Here is a 20,483-nt window from a genome sequence, read left to right on the forward strand (position 1 = left end):
TTATTATATCCGTTTTATACCCAATGAAGTGGAGGCAGAGAGAGCTTACGTAATTTGCCTGAGGTCACACAGCTAGTAAGTGGTAGAGCCAGGATTCAGGATAGTTCACGCAGGTGGAATCATTCAATATGTGGCATTTTGTGTCTGCCCTCTTTCTCTTTGCATAATGTTTTTGCCGTACATGTTAAAGCATTTATCAATATCTTACTCCTTTCATTGCTAATAGTGTTCCATTATACAGAGATACCACTTTGTTTACCTGTTCATCAGTTGATGGACATTTGGATGGTTTCCATTTCTGGGCTATTGTGAATGATGAAGCAATGTACAAGTCTTATATGTGATCTCTTATTACTGATATTTTCTGTCTCATATCAGTCAAAAGGGATGAGTTCTGAAGCCAGGACGTGGCTCTGAACACTGATTCCAACATGTACCAGCTGTGTGCATGGGAAAATTAAGTAACCTGTCTGAGCGTTGGTTTTTTTTTTTATCACTTGTTAAGGAGAATAATAATAGTAGCTACCTGATCATGCTCAAAAGCCTGAAATATATAATGCACAGTGTTTGGTTCATAATTAAACACACAATAAATATGTGTGGTGAGAGGAGTATTGCAGGTGAAGAGGCGGAAGGGATAAAGGGAAAGTTTGTCAGGCTGCAACGACGTCCAAGAGAGTGGTAGGTGCTGAGTGGGTGGGTAATGCTGGCATCTGCCTACCTTGTGCATCGGGGCTTTCAGACTACGATGAGAAGTGACCACAGTGCGTGAGAGTTCCCGTTTCCTCAGCTCTCCAGTAACGTGTGGCATAGTTCAGTTTTTTTTTTTTTTTTTTTGACAATCACATGGGTGTTCAAGGGCTTGGATTTAATTTACCTTTTCTTGACTACAAGTGAAACAGAACATCTCTTCATTGCTTTATTGACCACTTTCTGGGAATGGTACTTTCACATTTTTTGCTCTTTTATATGTTATTGATTTTTAATCTGGAACGGTTCGTTATATATCCTAGTTACTAATCCTCTTCCAGCTCATCATTTATATTGTAGCCTGTTTACAATGTCTTTTGTCATATGAAATGTTTATATTTTGATGGATTCAAATGGATCGCTTGTTTCTCATGATTTGTCTTGTGTTTGTTTACAAATTTTCCCCCTGTTCTGAGGTCACACAAAATATGCTCTCTTTTCTTCAAATAGTTTGAAAACTTTGTTTTTCTTCATTTATATGTGTCATCCATCTGGAATTTATATTTGGTTATGTGAAGTGGAATCAAATTTATTTTTTCCATGTGAAAAGCCAACACTACTTACCCATTTGTCTATCCTTTCCCACTCCCCCATAGGGCCACCTCTTTCATAGACCCAGGTCCCATGCATGCTTCTGTCTCTCAGCCCTCCATTCTGCCCTACTGCTCTGTTTATCCATCTTGCTTTCTTAATTTTACATTATAACCTAAGCATGCCTTTGTGTTATTATAAACCATGGGTAAACATTATGTTTAAAGATTCCTATTTTCTTTCTTTCTTTCTATCATGGTTTCTGGAATCATTTCTCCCTTGTAGGGCAGCACATTGTTTCTAGTTTTTTTTTTTTTTTTTTTTGCTATTATGAAGGCTCCTGTGGTGAATATTTTTGCATATAAAACATTTACATAGTTTTGGATTATGTCCTTTGGATGGATTCCCAGAAATAGAATTACTAAGTCAAAGGGCATGAATATTTTTAATGCTTTAAATTCATGATATATATTTATTTTAAAAATTAAAGGGAATAAAGATTCTGGTAGATTCCTAGTACTCTATTATGTAGTTGTAGCCAAATGCACTGTGACAAGTCTGGATCTGGGAATTGTTGCCCTGTAGAAGTCCAAAAGAGAGATTAATGTGGTCTCTTTGATAAGATTTCTCTTTTCTTTCTTCTTAACACATTTTTTGGTATTTTCGTTTATTCAAGCCATCATTTATTAAGCACCTACTGTGTACCAGGTTCTACAGCCAAGTGGGCAGCAGGATCTCAATGAGCTGATGTTTTTTAGTAGGTAGGAAGACAACAAACAGACCAAATCAAGTGATAAGTTCCTCCTGGAGAAAAAACATTGACTGATTACGTAAAAAAGTTGGCTCCTATAGACTAGTGACAAGTGACACAGAACTTGAGATTTGAATGACAAGGAAGAGAAAGCTACGCCAAGTAGAGGAAAGGCATCACTCACGGATGGAACAGTGAGTGCAAATGTCTCTGTGGTGGACCAGAGTGTGGCCCCGGGTTAGAAGGAAGGTCTGTGTTGCAAGAGCCCAGGCTCATGAGCTGTGTTCAATGAAGGGAACTGAGGCCAAGGAAAAATACCAAGTCCCAACCACGCAGGGCAGTTTGCTCCATGGCTAAAAGCAGCAATGGGAATCCACCGGATGGTTTCGACAGGGAGTGATGCAATCTAGTGGGCGTTGTTCAAAGATCATGCAGGCTTCTCAGCAGAGCACAGGTACAGGGAAACAGAGTGCTGGCAGAGAGAAAGATTAGGAAGCAATCACTGCTGTCCAGGCTGGAGGTACTGGAGGCCCAGACAAGGAGTGCAGGTGGAGGGAGAGAAATGTGGGTGGGCTCCATTCTAAGTTGGAAGGAGATTGCTGTTGGATTGGGGGTGTGGACTTAGCAAAAGAGCAAAGTCAAGAATATGTCCTAAAAGTTCGGGCTAAGAGAATGACAACTTGGAATTACATTATTGACATAGAAAAGAGTGGGGAGAATAGGTTGGAGGTGTGGTAAAAATAGGGGTGGGTCTGGCTTTGGCCATGTTCAGTCTGAGATGCCTCTTTGGTTAACAAGGGGGGAAGTTGGTGACACAGCTGGAGCCAGGGATCTGGAGGCCAGGGAGAAGCTGGGAGCTGTGATACAGACTTAGAGGGAATCTAAGACCCCAATAAACAGATGTGTAAACGGAAAAGAACATGGAGGCCTTCGACCAGCATCAAGAGAAACCTGTTATTTTCCTTCTGAGTTTTGAGATTATGTTGGATTTCTTCTATTTATCTCTGTGAACAAAAACCTTTTCCCTTTTCCCAAGGAAGAAGAGGGGAAAACACGAGTTTTCTTTTCTTGCTTCAGTCCCTGCACGGCCTTCCAATTTTGAGTGGTAACTCTAAGAATTATTCCTGTCATTTGATTCCGATGCAATTGGGCAGGTCACAAAATTAAGCTTTTGCATCTTGCAAGCTTTTCCAGAAGTGTTCTTTCATTGTCTGCTGTGTGTATGTTGGAACAGAAAATTGGTGCCTGGTTTTATGGTGCACTTTTCCCAAGATATACGACTTGCTGCCTCATCACATTATCCTGCCTCTCAGGACCTCTCACACCTAGAGGGTATGATGTAATATGAGGTATGGTGCTCGCCGCCCAGAACTGTCACCAGCGAGACCCATGCTGCTAGAGTAATGCTTCGCTAGGTCATTTTCAAAGTGGGTTTGCGCAGGGTCCCTAGTATATTATTTTTTGATATGTCAGAGTGCGTGTTTCCAGGTTGGAGTCTGACAGAGGAAATTTAATTATGAAGAAAATACTCCGCCTCCTTCACACCAGAATAGTATAGATGAGAACAGGCAGTGAAACTTTGCAGCTAGAAACAAACATTCAGGAATCACAATATTCAAGAACCAAATCCCAATGTTGCTCCTTACTTGGTCTGTGACCTTGGGTATATATCTTGACCTCCTGGGGCCTCAGTTTCCCCATTTAAATTGGGATAATAAAAGTACCAACTTGATAAGGATTCTGTGATGACTAGAAAGTAATTCGTTGTGAAACTCCTAAGCACTTTCGTTGAGTCACTCATTAAATATTTAACACCCCTGCTTAACAGACATGTGAACAAAAAAGAGAATAGAAGTGTCCAACCATCATGAAAACACGATTGTGTTTCTTCAGGGTTTTGAGAATATGCTGGTTTTAATTAAACAGATATTTATTTGTTAAATGAAATAATTTAAATAATCAAGTAATCGAGTACTTATTTGTTGCATGCCTGCCAGGTGTTAGCAAATACACAGGCACCGGTAGAGATCCTGCCCTCATAAAGCTGATACCCATCCAAACTTTTAAAAAAAGTTATGATTTCATAATAGTTGCAGTAAATCCAAAGCTTATTTTTGGCACCTCAACTTGTGTACATTTTAGTCATTATTTTTAGATGATTGTAAATAGCATTTCTCTTTGGAATCCTCACAATTAATTAATACTTTCGTAGGTCAAGGGCAGAGATTGAAATACATGATTTTTCCAGGTGTTTGGGGTGTTTGATATAGATTTAGCTACAGAGGCATATCTGCTGGACGCCAATTCCTGTCTGTTTTAAGAAATGTCTCTCCCAAGGCAGCAGCACAGGGGAGTGAAATGTAGTAGACACTTTCTAAAAGGGAAGCCTCGAACTGTGAGTGAAACCCTGAGATGTTCTGTCAAGACCCATAATTTACTCTCTTAGTAACATGCCGTTTTAGAATTTCTCTGTTAAAATGATAACGTTTACTGTTAAATCAAATGCAATTTAGTTGAGAATAAACAAAGTCATAGTTGAGAATGAGAGAGAAAAAAAACAAAACAAAATAAAACTACAACCCCTGGGGGACTTCCCTGGTGGTGTAGTGGTTAAGAATCCACCTGCCAATGCAGGGGACACAGGTTCAAGCCCTGGTCTGGGAAGATCCCACATGACACAGAGCAACTAAGCCTATGTTCCACAACTACTGAGCCTGCGCTCTTAGAACCCGCGAGCCACAACTACTGAGCCCGCGTGTCACAGCTACTGAAGCCCGCATGCTGCAACTACTGCAGGTTGTGTGCCTAGAGCCCGTGCTCCGCAACAAAGAGAAGCCACCGCAATAAGTCAAGAGTAGCCCCTGCTCGCTGCAACTAGAGCAAGCCTGCGCAAAGCAGCAAAGACCCAACGCAGCCAAAGAATAAATGAATAAATAAATAAATTTATATAAAAAAACTACAACCTCTGGGACATGAGATTAAAAAAATTCCATAACATTAAATAAAATGGGGGGATTTAAAATTCTCTCCCTGTGTTCATTACATGCTTGTTCAAAATTACCGGCTAGTGAGAGCAAATGATCTTACCTTATTACTTTTATTTCTGTGTCTCGATGTAGAATTCCATCGATGTGATGGAAAGCCTTGCTTTGAGCTGTCTGTTCAGGAAACAGAGCCCCAAACATTCAGTGCATTAATTGGAGATTGAAACAACTAAGAAGACAGTAGAAAGTTTGAAGAACATTGCTCTAGACAAAGAACATCGTAGTAAAGTGCTTATATGAGCCCAAACTCAAGAGCCAGAGTCCCTGTGTTTGAAATATCTCTGCTACTTGTTAGCTTCATAGTCTTAAGCAGATATTTAAATCCTCTGTGCCTCAGTTTTCTCATCTATAAAATGGCATGAATAATAGGACTTAGCCCCTAGGGTCATTGTGAGGTTTCAAGGAGTTTATATTAGTCAATGGATTCAGAATGGTGGCCGGCACACGGAAATGCTATGTAACTGTTGACTACTATTATTAAATGCGGCTAATTTGGAATAAACATGGTTTGATACAAGACTCCTAGGTTTGGAGAAATGAAGGAAGCAAAAAGACCTTTGTAGTTAGAGAAAATAAAAACCTGCACCCCCTTCAGTGTGTGAGAGCCTCTAGAAAGGGAAAGCCAGGAGATTTGGCAGGAGATTATTATCTTCTGTCTCAACATATGCAAGTGACAGGCAAAGAAATTTAGGGAAAGCGAGTCTGGCCAAGTGTGCATCAGTCTTGGTCCTGGAGACACATGTTTTTTCTGCAGTGTTTTCTAAGAGAGGTCAACTGACATGTGTAAGATGGGAGTGACCACAATGGTAAGATACAAATGAATAGTGTGCTATCTATGTGTGCGTGTGTATAAGACAGTAGGGAGAGGAGATATCATTGTTTTCTAGAACTGCAAGATACTGAAGAAAGTCAATGCCCTCCTCATCTTCCCGTTTCCAGACCCCTTCATACATTCTCTCCACTTTGACCTGTTTAAGTTTATTTTCATTGAAAAAACACACTTTTCAAGAAATAGATGCTTTATGTATGGTTCATCCTTCGGAGGGGGTGTATGTGTGCCACGTGACAAGTGGTTGCCATGGTAATTTCTCATTATTGTTGAATTGAAAAATAATTACTCTGGCAAAAATCCCACATAACCTGTCAGTGCTTAAGTTAAAGATGCTGGGGGGCAACCCTGGCACCAGGATCCTGTTTTTGGTGGAGAGGGACAGAGATAGGAATGGAAAAGAATCCGAGTTGGAAGCAAAATGCTTTTGTGGATTTTTAAATATAATTAAGACTCTCTTCTGCTATTTGACCTGAGTGCATCTCTCATCCTGATATATGATTTGGCTGCCGGGGCTACTTGGGCTCACCTGTGAGATGGGACAAAGGGACCAAGGATTTTCATCACAGAAATGTATAGAGGGGATTACTTAGAGTGGAGAAGCTTTAATGGTGTTTTTACCTAATTAAGATATACGGAGAATTGCAGGCCACACCCCTCCACCCGGGTCTGGGTTCAGGCTGAGTTAATTTCATCTTTATTTACCTGGAGGCCGTTCTCTGCTATTGTTACTTTCCAGCTTTGGGAAAAGAATCCACTTTTTACTTATTAATATTCACTAAGCACTAAATATGCACTGTTCAGGTACTAAACAACAGCCAGGATTGAAAGGAAAAGGCAAGCATGACCTCCATGAGAATCCTTGTGGCAGAGCATATGGAGTTAGATGGCCCTCACTCCCTACCTGTGCACGCACACATTGGGGTGTTTGGTACTCAATCATTCTGTCTCATGAGCCATTTCGGAGGACCATGAAGCAACTATGCTTCCTTTCTTGTGTTGTGTCAAGAACTCATCCTGCTTTTGGTTAATGAAGTCCCTGGGATACACTCTGCCTTTAAAAGAATGATAGGAAAACTTTTATTAGTAGTGGTATTTCCATCATTGCATATTCTTTGGACTTTCAGATGCTCATCCTTCTCCTGGCAGAGCCGGACTCTGTTTTGTAATTCTGTGGATCTTGTTATTAGGTCTCACATGGAAATATATCGCTTGGAAATGCTCTTAGTTTCATCTCTACCCGTTCATCTTCAGACCAGAAGTCTTCAATCTGGAAACCTAGGGACCTCCTAATGGAAGAGCCAAAATATACACACGTGCACACCCTATGCCTAGGCATGGCCGCTTTAAATATATGCCCCAGAGAAATCCTTACACATTAACACAAAGGGACACTGCAAAGATACTGATCGCATCATTGTTGTAATGGCAAAAAATTAGAAACTGTCTAGAGATCATTAGTAGCAAAATGCTTAAATAAAATATATTCTTTTCGTCTAGTGTACTACCATGTAGCTTATATGAGGAAAGAAGAGGCCCTAATATATAAAATGGAGACATCTCCAAAACACAATGTTGAATGAGAAAAAAAAAGTTTAAAGAAGGAAACATAATGTATGATATCATTTAAATAAAATATTAAAAACATAGAACAGGGCTATATATGAATAGAGTTATGTATGTATATAAATATAAAAGATGGGCTAGGAAGGGCCGTATGATTTTCACGAAATGGTTGTTTATGGGAGCCTGGGGGAAGGGAGAGAAAAATACAGCAAGCTATGGAGACCCATAGCTTATTTTTATTTATAATTTTTAATTCCTTTTAAAAAGGAAAGAAAGATATTATTTTAATAATTGTTAATTCTGGATAATGGGCCATAGGCTTTCACCATATTATCCTCTATTCTCTATTTTTAAAAATTACTACAGTAAAACATCACTTATTTATTTATTTACTTATTTATAAACATCACTTATTTAAGTTACAATCAATGAAGTGTATTCACTTAACCAATGTTTCACTGAAAAGAACAAGAAAAATGCCCAAAGGTGGTTCAGTGGAATGGCAGTGTAGGTGGGAAGTAATTTCTGCATCAATATGAACTTGTCACATGAATGGTTGGTACGTCCACTGATGAAAAGTGAGGCAACAGTGACATGACAGAGAGAAGCCTCTGCTTGTATATTGCCCTGGTCCCCTAGCCACTGAGTTTAGACTTAAGATTCCTGCAATCTTCGAGGAAGAATCTTTTTTCTTGTTTTTTTTTTTTTAAAACCAACCTTTCAATACCGAGGTGTTGGGTAGGAGTTTATTTATTTACTTATTTATTTATGTATGTATTTATTTTGGCTGTGTGGGGTCTTCGTTTCTGTGTGCGGGCTTTCTCTAGTTGCGGCAAGGGGGGGGCCACTCTTCATCGCGGTGCGCGGGCCTCTCACTATCGCGGCCTCTCTTGTTGCGGAGCACAGGCTCCGGACGAACAGGCTCAGTAGTTGTGGCTCACGGGCCTAGTTGCTCCGCGACATGTGGGACCTTCCCAGACCAGGGCTTGAACCCGTGTCCCCTGCATCGGCAGGCGGACTCTCAACCATTGCGCCACCAGGGAAGCCCCGAGGAAGAATCTTACTCACTGTGTGGTTACGGCCTCACCATCTGTTCTACTCCCTACTGGGTAATTTATAGGTGGGAGATCTGTTGAGGATGGAGAGATGCCTAATGCCTGGTCCTTATTCTTTAGCATCTCATGGTCCTCTACAGCAGCCGCAAATTTAGATAAATTTATATTGCAAGGCAGTGATTCAATTATAATATGATCCACACTCGAACAGGGGTAGAGGTATCAAGCTTTCCTAGCACAGGAGACAGGGAAAAAAGGAATCAAAGGACTGGGACTTGGTATTTGCTGGACATGCCAGGCCAAAAGAACAACATATGCAAAGACAAGGAGGCAGGAAATGGTTAAAGACGGACCCTTGGTTCGACAAGGTAAGTTGCTGGGTCCTTTGGCTCCACACAGGCCAACTCCTGACCATGCTGGTCCCCAGAGTGGTAAGAGTGGCTTTTCCCTGGATAGAATGTCTTTTCCGATGTATCCACCAAATGTTGTATCTATGCTATGTGGCAGTAACTGGTGTGCACGGCCACCCCACCTACCAAAAACCTCAGGCTATTGGTTTGTTTTTAAAGGCATTTGTCATAACCTTTACCTCCAAGTCTTGAGAGGTTGATCTGGACCTGCTGGTCAGTCTCAAGGCCCTTCCTAGTTATTCTCCACATTGGTTTGACTGGAGGGGATTGCCTGCATGGAGAGTGGGCAGCAAAATCCTACCTTCCCTTCACACCTTAGGGGAAACCAGACTTAGTGAGCTCCTCTTTGGAATCCTTGCTGTGAAACAGCCTTGGAAACTTTCCTCACACAGCCTCCTACTGGTCAGCTTATTGGACTTGGCCATGTGACCTGCTCCCAAGGGAACTCCTTGGTTCTTCCTCCAATGACGGAGGTGCCAAGTATGCGATCAGGAGACAGAAGTGTTAGCCTGTGGATAGATAGAACCGCAGAATCGTGACCAGTCATTTTCTGTTATATTTCCTTGGTCTCTTGCACATGTTGCCTTTGTCTGCGAGGCTCAGACCATCTAGATGACCGACATCTAGACGTTGAATAATGGTGGCACTAATTTTTTATCATTGTCCACAACTCATGAGGCTGTTAGCTCAGCTCTGTGGCTGAGAACTGAGATTCCACCAGTCACACTGTAAGATCTTCTGCCAGAGATTTCGTATTTGGTTTAGCATAGGTCTTTGTAGCTGCATTGCAGCGGCTGCCTGGACTCCTGGTCTAGTCATTAGGCAAATGTCTTCCATAAAATTGCCTCACTGATCCCAGGAACTATACCAGCCAGCCAAATGGAAGGAAGGGCTGTTCAAAGAGGAGGTTTATTTTCAGAAAAACAACATGAAGGTGGGGGAAAGTGGGCAGAATCTGAAAGAACTGGAGGAGGAGATCTGTTCAAGCAAAATTTCCTCTTGCTAATTAATGCTGGCCTCTTCTTCTACTCTTGTGAATCTTTTTGTCTTCAACCTAAGGTGGAAAATCACTTTTTAAGCAGAATTATTTGGAGAAAACCTGGCCTGGTCAGTTCATCAATTGTAACAAACAAATCTCCTGCGTGGTGAGGGCTGTTGGTAACAGGGGAGGCTATGCATGTGTGCGGGCAGGGAGGGTGTGGGAATTCTCTGTACCTTCCTCTCAATTTTGCTATTTAAAAAAATAGACTGGAATTACGCAGACTTGGATGTGAACTTTAGCTTTGCCACTTTCTAGCTGTCTGATCTTTACTAAGGAGTTTAACTTTTTTGAAATTCAGATTCTCTGTTTATAAATATCTGAAGGTCAAAGGAGACCATAAGAAAAAATAATAATAGCTGCCATTTATTGAGCAACTATTATGTGCTGGGCAGTTTCTCCTTAGCCCTCACAGTCCACTGAACTGATTGTTCCCACTTTGCAAATGAGCAAATAGATGCAAACAAGTTAGGAGGCTTGACTTAGGTCATCAGTGAATAAGAGGCAGAATTCATATGTTGAAGCCAATGTAACATAGAGGTTAAGGGTATAAATTCTTCTAAGGATGCCTGCTCTGCCCCTGGGGGCAATTAGGACAGTTGTGAATATAAGATGGTTCAATTCATGGAAAAAACTTAGAAAATATTGAGTTATGGGTACTACTGTTAACCCAGGGCCCCCCAGACATGTATTCTTTCCATGATCTCCTTCCTTCAGAAAAAAGCCAAGTTAAGACTGGCCTGTACTTGACATTTAGTAATATTTTCTTAAAAATACTACTTTTTAATTCCCTTTCTCCATCAGCATTTTTCCTCTCATCACTAAGGACTAACTCAAAAGCCTTATATATGTGTGTTGGGGGGCAGTTGACAACTATAACTTAAAAATAATATCCAAATTTTTTGTGTGTCAGTTTAAAAATATTGGCCAATAGACAAAGTAGGGTCAAGCATCTAGAGCTCACAAAAACTGTGTAAGTGATTTTCTTGAGTTGGGCTTTTGATGGAACAAAAAGGAATTCCAGTCTTTCATCCACTCATTCATTCTATCAGCCAAAATGTGTATATATTCTATTAGGTACCTATTATGTGTCTTGTCCTGTGAAAGCACATATCACATTTTTCGTTTTGGAATGTTCTTGCAAGATTTGTGACCAAAGCCAATTGATTTTTTGTGTGTGTATAGTCACCTGATATGACCTTCTCCTACCAAAACTGTCCTGACATTTCCTGAGACATTGACTCATCTCATGTTCCATTATAGTTAGTTTGAATCAAATGTCATCCCCCCTTCTTGGGTCATCACTCCCCCTCCCCCCTTGATTTCTGCCAACACTCACTTGTCTGGGCCCCGTGGAACCTGTATGGCTGCTCATAGACAATTCTCCCACCTCCCTACAGCCTTAATCCTTTCTTTTCTCCTAGTGACTTCAGATCAGCCTGTGTTCTCCCTGGGCTTTTACCTGCCACTAGTCCATTTTCTAGCAGACGTGCTAAAAACCAGGAATTAGATGACAGGAAAATGGAGGTAGAGGAACTGATCTAGTCACGGGGCCTGTGAACAATTAGCAGGCCAAAAGGAGTTGATCAATTTCCATTCAGAGTTTTCACTGTGTTGTAGACAGGTATTGTTGCCAAGTAAATGGGTTACAAATAGTTGAAGTGATTTGGAGACATGCTTGATATATAAACTTTTTTTTTTTTTTTTTTTTTTTTTTTTTTTTTTTTGCGGTACGCGGGCCTCTCACTGCTGTGGCCTCTCCCGTTGCGGAGCACAGGCTCCGACGCGCAGGCTCAGAGGCCATGGCTCACGGGCCCAGCCGCTCCGCAGTATGTGGGATCTTCTCGGACTGGGGCACGAACCCGTGTCCCCTGCATCGGCAGGCGGACCCTCAACCACTGCACCACCAGGGAAGCCCTATAAACATTTTTCATGTAGAGTTCTTTAGAGCATGGAATGCTTCATCCCTTAGGAATGGTGTCAAAGATGGTAGATAAAGGTAGGAAAGGGGCATTGTATTGACCTTTACTGTGTTCCAGGCACTCTTCTGGGCACGTTACAGCCATTAACTTATTGAATTTTCACATCTACCTCGCAAAATAGTTATTATTGTAACTTGTTGCATCTACTGTGAAGATAGTTATTACTGTTGTTGTTATTATTATCATTATCGTTATCCTTAATTTCCAAGTAAGGAAACAGGGTCAGGGAGGTAAAATAAGTTGTCCAAGTTCACATAGCTGGGAAGAGGTAGTGTCGGGATGAGCCTCCTCTGAGGATTGCCCGCAGGACGAATTCCACCAGTGTTGTAATACCACCTGCCCTACCGCATGGTGCTGGCCTCTTTCTGGGCATGAGTCCTGGCATGTGGGACAGTAAGTACAGCGAGGAGCTGGAAGAGAAACCAGCCTGAGACAAAATATGCCCTTTTCCATCTCCCTTCCTTCTTTCTGAACCCTAGCCCTTGCCTTCCCAAGGACGCCAGAGAAATGAGTCGGCAGAGACCGAGGCAGATCTCAGATGTCCGAGAGTCCCAGTCCCTATATAGGAATTCTGAAAGCGTTCCCCCCACTTTCACTTTCTCTCTAATATCGTATTACATGATTAAAATATAGTTCTGGGGCAATCATTCCTTGAACCGGCATTTTGACACCACACTTAATAACTATTATGGCGTGAACGTGAGTATTTTAAAAAGCTACATGTGAACACCAGCTCTGCTGTTTATCGGCCGAGTGGACTTGGGCAAGTTACCTTCACCACCTAATCCGTTTCTGCAGTTGTAAAACTGGGATGATAACGTGAGCAGTTCCAGCCAGTCACTGAACAGCTTTCATTGAGTAATACCATGGCCTCGTCACCGTCTGGGACCTGGGAGATGGAGAAGCAGGCAAAACACAGCCCCTACTCACAAGAAACTGATATCGTACTGACAAGGGAAAAGAACAAAACAAAACCAAGAATCAGGGTGGTAATGACGAGCGAGTGAGAAAACGTATATAAAGTATTTAGAACAGTGTTTGGCATGTGGTAAGCGCTCAATAAATGTTAACCATTATTCTTTTTCCATCCGTATAGCAATTTGAAATGAAAAAGCCCTGTGTATCCAGGCTCCCAAATAGGGTTTCTTGCCCCAGCTGCTTCTTCACTTCCAAGCCCACTAATTTTTCTAGAAGCTCTGACAGTTTCCACAGCATTCAGGCCCTGTGCCGTGGTCTCAGGTGTGGAGCGAGGCTGTCTGTTTGATGCTCAGTCGTCTGCGCCCTGCCAGTGGGTTTGAGCCCTTTGAGGGTAGAGACCAATCTCTTATCCTGCTGTGTATTCCGAGGGCCTGCACGTAATAAGTGCTCAATAAACATTTGTTTCTGAAGGGAGATGGGAGGGGGGTAGTTTGTATGTGGAGTCATGATATACCCCTGGATGGTTTTATATTTACTGTATTCTACTAAGAAAAGTGTTGGCTTTTGGTATGGCGATCGGGAGGAGGCCAGAGAAAAAGAGACGAGGACAATCATTTGTCTAAGCTTCTTCTTTTCTGAAAAGAGGAACAGCATCGTTCTTCAGTGGCCCCTTATTTATTCCCGTTGGGACTGAAGGCTTGTTCCCAAGGCCTGCCAGTGACAACAACTTAATGTTGTCGTAAGCAGAACAACTTAATGGGAAGAAGAGAGGCTGGTGAGACCTTGGCCGGGGCCCCAGGGTGGGGGCCTTTAAGAGAGGAGCAGCGGGCCCCTCTATGTCCTTCCGCCATCTGACAGGCAGCTGGGAAACATCTTGCCCTGAAAGCTGGCACTAACCAACAATTCTCTGTAAAAAGATTGTGCTTAAGAATTTGAGGGTAAATTGAGCACTATACAGAGAATGAGGCCCAGGTATGATTCCCCCTTTTAAATGTAACACTTTGCATAACCCTCCTAATTCCCTGTTAGAGGAGGCCTTTCCCCTGCCCTTGAAGCTTAGCAATGATTTTAATGGCCTTCAACTGGGCCAATTTCAAATTATTTTCTGGATGAGCAAGGGAAACATTCAACCCAAGACAAACAAACAGAGTTCATGTGGATGGTTTGCATTCTGCTGAACTATTCTGTTTTTAATAACTGATTTAATAACGAGCAAGTGATTGCCTATAATCTTAAACCAATCCTCAAGAACAATCCACATGCATGTGATGGTTGCTCGTGCACAAACTCATCTTTCTACATAAATCCGTGTCGCAATACCTGTATCTTTTATAGGGATGCTTGCGTAGAGGAAGACTACAAGCCACACACAACTTTTCTTTTTGAATAAATTATTGTTAAAAAATGTACTCTTCTCCTTAACCTGGTTGTAATATTGTGCTTTCTGTTTGTAAAATCGGACTGCTAAATGAGCAAAGAGAAAGAGAGAGGGAAAAAGCTGAATGCATTTTACATTAAAAGCAAACCTTTTTCTTAAAAAACGTCACATTGTGCTCCAGAATACGTTTATTAAATCTCCCCAAATATGTCCTCGAGAATTAATTTTCATTTGCTTTGCATTAACTCGTTTATTGAATTGGAATTCAGTCCTCATTCGAGGCAATTAATTTGAAGAGTGACCACACGCCTGCCCACACCCCTTCCAGAACACCCACATACATATGCTAAGTCCCAAGCCACCGTTGACTGGATTTTTCTGCCTTTTTCCCTTTTCTTTTCCCCTTTGAGATATTTTTCCACTCTTGCCTGTTAAATACATGATCTGTCTTTTTGCAGGATAGCGACAACCTCTGGTGGGATGCGTTTGCCACCGAGTTTTTTGAAGATGATGCCACATTAACCCTTTCCTTTTGTTTGGAAGATGGACCAAAGCGATACAGTAAGAAAGAAGTTTATTTTCTCTAATATTCCCTCTTTTTGCGCCCGTAAGAAAACCACAGGGGTCTTCAGAGAATAATACAGTGCTGACAGGCTGACAATAATCCCGGCCTCCTGCCTCTGATCAAGGCACTGTCACCGGGTGGCAGCCCGACTCGGCAGCAGGAGATTTCCTTCGAGGCTTAGGATGTTTGGGCATTTGCCAGTTTAGAGAGCGAGGCAAATGGGAACCAAGCCCCCCAATGATAAGCGGTAGCTGCATTGTGGAGACTTGCCGTCCGTCTCTTCCCTGCGACCCTTCTTTATGCTTGACAACACTTCACACCCAACGCTCTGCTTCTGAAGTTCCCTTTAAAAATATATCCTCACAATCACTGTATCAGCTATATCCTTCTAATTCCCTCTTATCAATTATCTCAGGTATTTATTTGACAAGCGCTGTGTTTTCTTGGGGGCGGGGGAGGCCACAGCTGCTTTGAACACACACTTTGGGATTTGTGTTGACAGAATTTATAGTTCCTTGTCTTTCTGGCGAGTGATAACTCTGTAAAGATCCTCAAATTACAGCCTGTGGCACCTTGGGTAACAGCTGATCTGTCCTGATTAGGTTCAGCCAACTTGTCAGAGATCAGATTTGCTAGTTGTGCTGTAAGACTGAGAGGCATAAATACGTCAGCACAAAGACAATTAATGTCCAGTTAGAGAGAGATGCGTTTTCAGAAATCAGCGTTGCACATGTGAAGGGATCTGTCTGTCAGAGGGTAAAACATCCCAAATGTGTCAAACACGGAGCTGATGATGGGACCAACCGCAGTATGTACAAATGAGTCGGTCCAGAGCATTGAGTAAATGATGGGTAATAGCACTCTTGATATATACAATGAAAAGATCTGATTGTTGCTAAATGTATTTCAAAGCCACTAGAGTACAACCAGTGCTTTATTTTTTTCTTAATTTTACAGGACTTTAGATAACTTAGTATTTGGATCTATTGTATGATGAGTTGATTAATTATGCTAATAAATAGATGGTGATTTTGCAAAAGTGGCGAACCGTGGAAAGCAGGACAGCTTGCTCAATTGAAACTCATTGCCGGAAGCATCTCTTTAGATTTGTATATTGTGGGCTTTCAGAGGCTGGGACATTTTTAATAAATATTTTGGGTGAGAGGGGCAGCTAGTGTGCCAGACAAGGGGCTTCTCCAGAATGTCTTTCCATTCAACATAATGACACCTGTTGCAAGCACTGGCAAGCCCACTGCATCGGGGGTCCTGGTAAGTTCACTCGCTTTCTGTGTGTGGGAGCTCCCAAGCAGCCTCACACACTACAGAGCAGGAGCGTCGGGTACAGAAGCTGCCGTTTCAGAATTCCCTAGGGGATAAATGAACGTGGCAATCGAACAATTACTCTCTCCCCAAAAGCCTGCCGGATCAATGGTGAATAATTTCGAACCAAGCAGTCATCCATCCTCTGAGTCTTCTTATTTTTTTCTGAGGCATAAGCTCAGATAACTTCAAGTTATCATTGTTTTATGTTCCTGTGCTGTGTGTGTGTGTGTGTGTGTGTGTGTGTGTGTGTGTGTGTGAGAATCCGTCAGGGTCTGCTCAGGGAACTAGAATTACTAATAAAACAGATTCTCAATCTTCCTTCTGTCCACCCCTGACCCCAACATCATTTGGGGGTGAGGCATGATCAGTGCTTGTTAAGATCTTATATTCATGTACAGGAGTAAATGCCTGACTACGAGCCATTGTTGCCCAGGTTTCTTTGTTTCTCTGAACCAAAATATTTCCCGAGCGGCGAAGAGAAACAAAGATGATCGACAGTCTGGAGCCCAGTCTCATCAGCTGCTTTGCTGACAGCCTGGTGATGTGCACACGCTGCTGATGTGCAGGCAAGTGACAGTTGATTGACAGCCTAGGACCGGGAGATAGGGAAGATGAAGGATGCTTAGAACGCCTGACGCGCTTGCTGTTTATGCAGCGCTCCAAGCATCTCGCGGCCACCTTAACCCATTCACGGTCCAGGCACACTGTGCCGGGTGGGCAGGGAAAACACATGCTGGCCCTGGGCTGGGGCTGCAGCACTTCCTGGAGACCTTGCAGGGAGCTGAGAGCTTTGCATTTCTGAGGAAGAAAATAGGACTTGGCTATTACATTTGTGTATGTAAAACATTTCCCCGTATTGCTTTCATTCTAGGTACCAAGAAATATTCTAGATGAGGTTTACTTAATCCTTACTAGAAAAATCTTTTCCTTCTCCCTCCCCATGTCTACTTTTTCAGAGGGTTCCTCTGGCTCTAAGAGATCTGATCTCTAAGCTACCGTAAATCATGTAATATGTGTTTACTTGTTTATTTGTTGTCTATCACCCCCTATTAGAGTGTTATCTCCCTGTGCACAGGGGCTTTGTTTTATTTATTGCTGAATTCTCAGATTAATACAGAAACCTGCACAACATAGGTACCCAATAAATATTCATTGAATGAATGATTGAATGAATGAATGGACATTTGGGGAAAAGTTTATATCCCAAACAGAACGCTGGCAAAACAATCCCTATACCGACATCCTTGGACTTACTTAAATGGGAAGAACTCAGTCCAAAGTGCTCTGCTGGTGTTTTCAAATAAGCTCTAGGATATGGTTGGATCTGTTTTAAGTTGCAGGGGTAAGGGGGACTCAACATATAATAATTCAGGAAATAATTATGTTGGGGAGATATATTACTCTTCCTTTCAGAAAGCTCTTCTGTATCGATCTTATTGCTCCACCCACCCCAGTCCTTACTCTGCTGATGGGAGTGGGCCCCCTCCTCAGGTGGGATATGATTGGGATTGCCGATGGAGACTACTGATGTCTTCCTAGAAGACCGGGGTGAGGTTTCTGTGGAGAGGGGCCAGACAGACAAGGTTGCTTGACCATGTAGCAACTGGGATGTGTGTCCCTAAGGCCATGTGCCTGCCCCTGCCTTGTGGGGATGATGAAGTGTTCCCCCAGCAGCTGGAGAAGCCAACAGTCCAGGGAAGTGGTTTCTACTTGGGTTAGGTGGAATCTCAAGTGGGGAAGAGGGCCAGGGGTAAGAGATTCCCTCTTGATCAGCTGGTCTGTGGTTAAAGACCAGTACAGCTGAAAAGTGTCTTTCTGGAAATGGACCCTTCCTTGGTCCACAGAGCCCCAGCTGGTGAGTTATTAGACCTCAGGTTGACTGACTCCAGAGTCAGAGATGGGGCACCCCCGCCCCCCGCCATCCTATCCCTACACCTCCCACAGCTAAGAGGAAAGAAATGGATTCGTCAATTCACACATTCCAAGGAACATAAGTCACAAATAATTACTGTCTTATTTGATAGAGAGGGCAAGGCAAGAAGAGGAATGGGGTCTCAGCCCTCTGCACACTTATTTTGCAATTCTGAGTCCAGCGTGGTGTATGGTTTTCCTTCCGCATCTTATACAGAAGCAACCGTTCTTAGGTTGCTTGCTCACCATTAGCTTCCAGCGAGGATTGATTTTCCTCTGCTCCTTTTCTGGGCGTGTAGTGGAATTGTGCCCCACAGTCTCTGCGCTCTGATGACCAGCACAGAACCTTTTGGGTAAAGGTACTAGTAACCGCCTCAGGAAACCTAGACCATGTCCAGGGCCACACTGGCCATGCTCTTCATCTATCGGAAATACATGGTTCCCAATTCATTCAGGAAATATTTCTTTGCTGGGAAAGATGCATGGAGAGAGTCCTTCTGGGACTTCCCTGGTGGCACTGTGGTTAAGAATCTGCTTGCCAATGCAGGCGACACGGGTTCGATCCCTGGTCCAGGAAGATTCCCACATGCTGCGGAGCAACTAGGCCTGTGTGCCACAACTACTGAGTCCGTGCTCTAGAGCCCGCGAGCCACATCTGTTGAGCCCATGTGCCACAACTACTGAAGCCCACGCACTCTAGGGTCTGCGTGCCGCAGCTATTGAGCCCACATGCTGCAACTACTAAAGCCGCGCACCTAGAGCCTGTGCTCCTCAACAAGAGAAGCCACCACAGTGAGAAGCCCGCACACCGCAATGAAGAGTAGCCCCTGCTGTCCTCCACTAGAGAAAGATCTTGCACAGCAATGAAAACCCAACGCAGCCAAAAGAAAAAGAGAAAGTTCTCCTGTGTCCCATGGCGTTGGAGAGGCTGGGAGGCTAATCAATATAGTAGAAAGCTCACAAGAGTTCAGTGTGAACATTCCTGGGTCTTAACCTGTGCTTGTATTGGTAAACAGAGCCTCCATTTCCTTATCTGTAAAATGGCCATGAGAGTACCATCACTGGCTTGCAGTGAAAATTAAATGAGATAATATAATCAAAGAACCGCAGAGCATTTGAAGAATGTGGTAGTCAGCGTTGACTATTGTTATTGATAACAATGCGTGACATTGGCATCACTACAGCTTCTGTGCATTGGAGAAGCTTGCCATTGGCAAGTGCTTATCAAGTACGTAGAGCTTGCTGGGCAGTGGAGAGCCTACAGACCCTTCTGATGGGCAATTCCTGCTGAACTGCAACATTGAAGAAATCACCCTGTCCCAGGCTTTCAACTGCAGAAACCCACTGTCATCACTGGTAAGTGATGTGCGAAAGGAAGGGAAAGGCAGTTGAGAATGTGTGGCTTCTGTGCTTTGGGGGTTAAAGACTCCAAACACTAAACTATGTCCAGGTTGGTCTTGCTTTGGAAATTGGGGTGGGGGGGAGTTGACATAAATACTAAAATGCCATCTTATTTGGGAGCACTTCCTATTGGCTGTTTTTAAGGGAAAGGTGTGTGGTTCAGGCAGAAATTCCTGGTCTGAAACCTTGGTTTCAACCCAGTTTTGTCTTTTACTGCCTGAGTGATTTGGCCTAAGTCGCATTCTAAGCATCCATGGCCTCATCTGCAAAGTGAGGGTTTGATGAGATGACACGTAAATTTCTTAGCAGAGTTTCCAGTGCCTGGAAAATGCTCCATAAATAGCTGTTGTTATTCAATTGAATTCCAATGAGCATACCTCAGCCTCTAGATTGAGATCCAGGACAACTCAGATACAATCATCACTAATCCTTTAAATATTGTTTGTAATTTGAGGGTGATGGGTCCCGGTAATTTCCCGTCTGACAACTGTTATTTCGTCTTGAGTTTCACATTCTTTCTGGGGTAAGGGTTTCTGGCAGAACTACACACCTTTATAGTCACATGAGCCAAAGACTATTCTTGTTTCCTCTGTGACTGCTGGGGGTTCATTTCACTGTCCAAAAGCAGAAAGTTGTTTTGGGATATGTCATTGCTCTCCAAGATGTTTTCTTCTGTTTTCCTTAGTCATCGCGTCCCATTAGATATTTGAAGGACTGCACGTAGGCCCCTCTGTGGAGCCGGTTCTTCACAAGATGCTTATCTTTTACATTTTCTCTCCTATTTCCCTTTTTTCTGAAAGCCCTGATAGCACTGCAATATTGACAGAGTTCTTCAATTTTGTCTTGTAATATGTGTTTTTATGTGTGGTGTATTTGGATGTGTCCCCCTAAGGAAGAGAAATTCTACAAAGCCCAAGTAACTTGACTATCTCTGGTTCCTTTTTTTTTTTCTCCTGTCTTTTTATTGGTTCACCTTGTCCAGCTGTGTTTTTATTGTGCTTGCTATATAGGAATTCTGAAAGCATTTTCT

General features: G+C 42.7%; 1 protein-coding gene across 7 annotated transcripts in view; it reads left to right on the forward strand.

Moving 5' to 3' along the window:
- Window positions 1-20,483, forward strand: part of LDB2 (LIM domain binding 2) — a 378,219-nt gene that overhangs the window by 124,363 nt on the left and 233,373 nt on the right. For all 7 annotated transcript variants that reach the window (XM_082653020.1, XM_082653022.1, XM_082653021.1 and 4 more), the window contains exon 2: window positions 14,712-14,814. In XM_082653020.1, coding sequence (XP_082509146.1) covers window positions 14,712-14,814 — 103 coding nt within the window. The remainder of the gene's footprint in view (window positions 1-14,711; window positions 14,815-20,483) is intronic.

This window comes from Grampus griseus, assembly GCF_964374135.1.
Source record: "Grampus griseus genome assembly, chromosome: 4".
Lineage (NCBI taxonomy): Eukaryota > Metazoa > Chordata > Mammalia > Artiodactyla > Delphinidae > Grampus > Grampus griseus.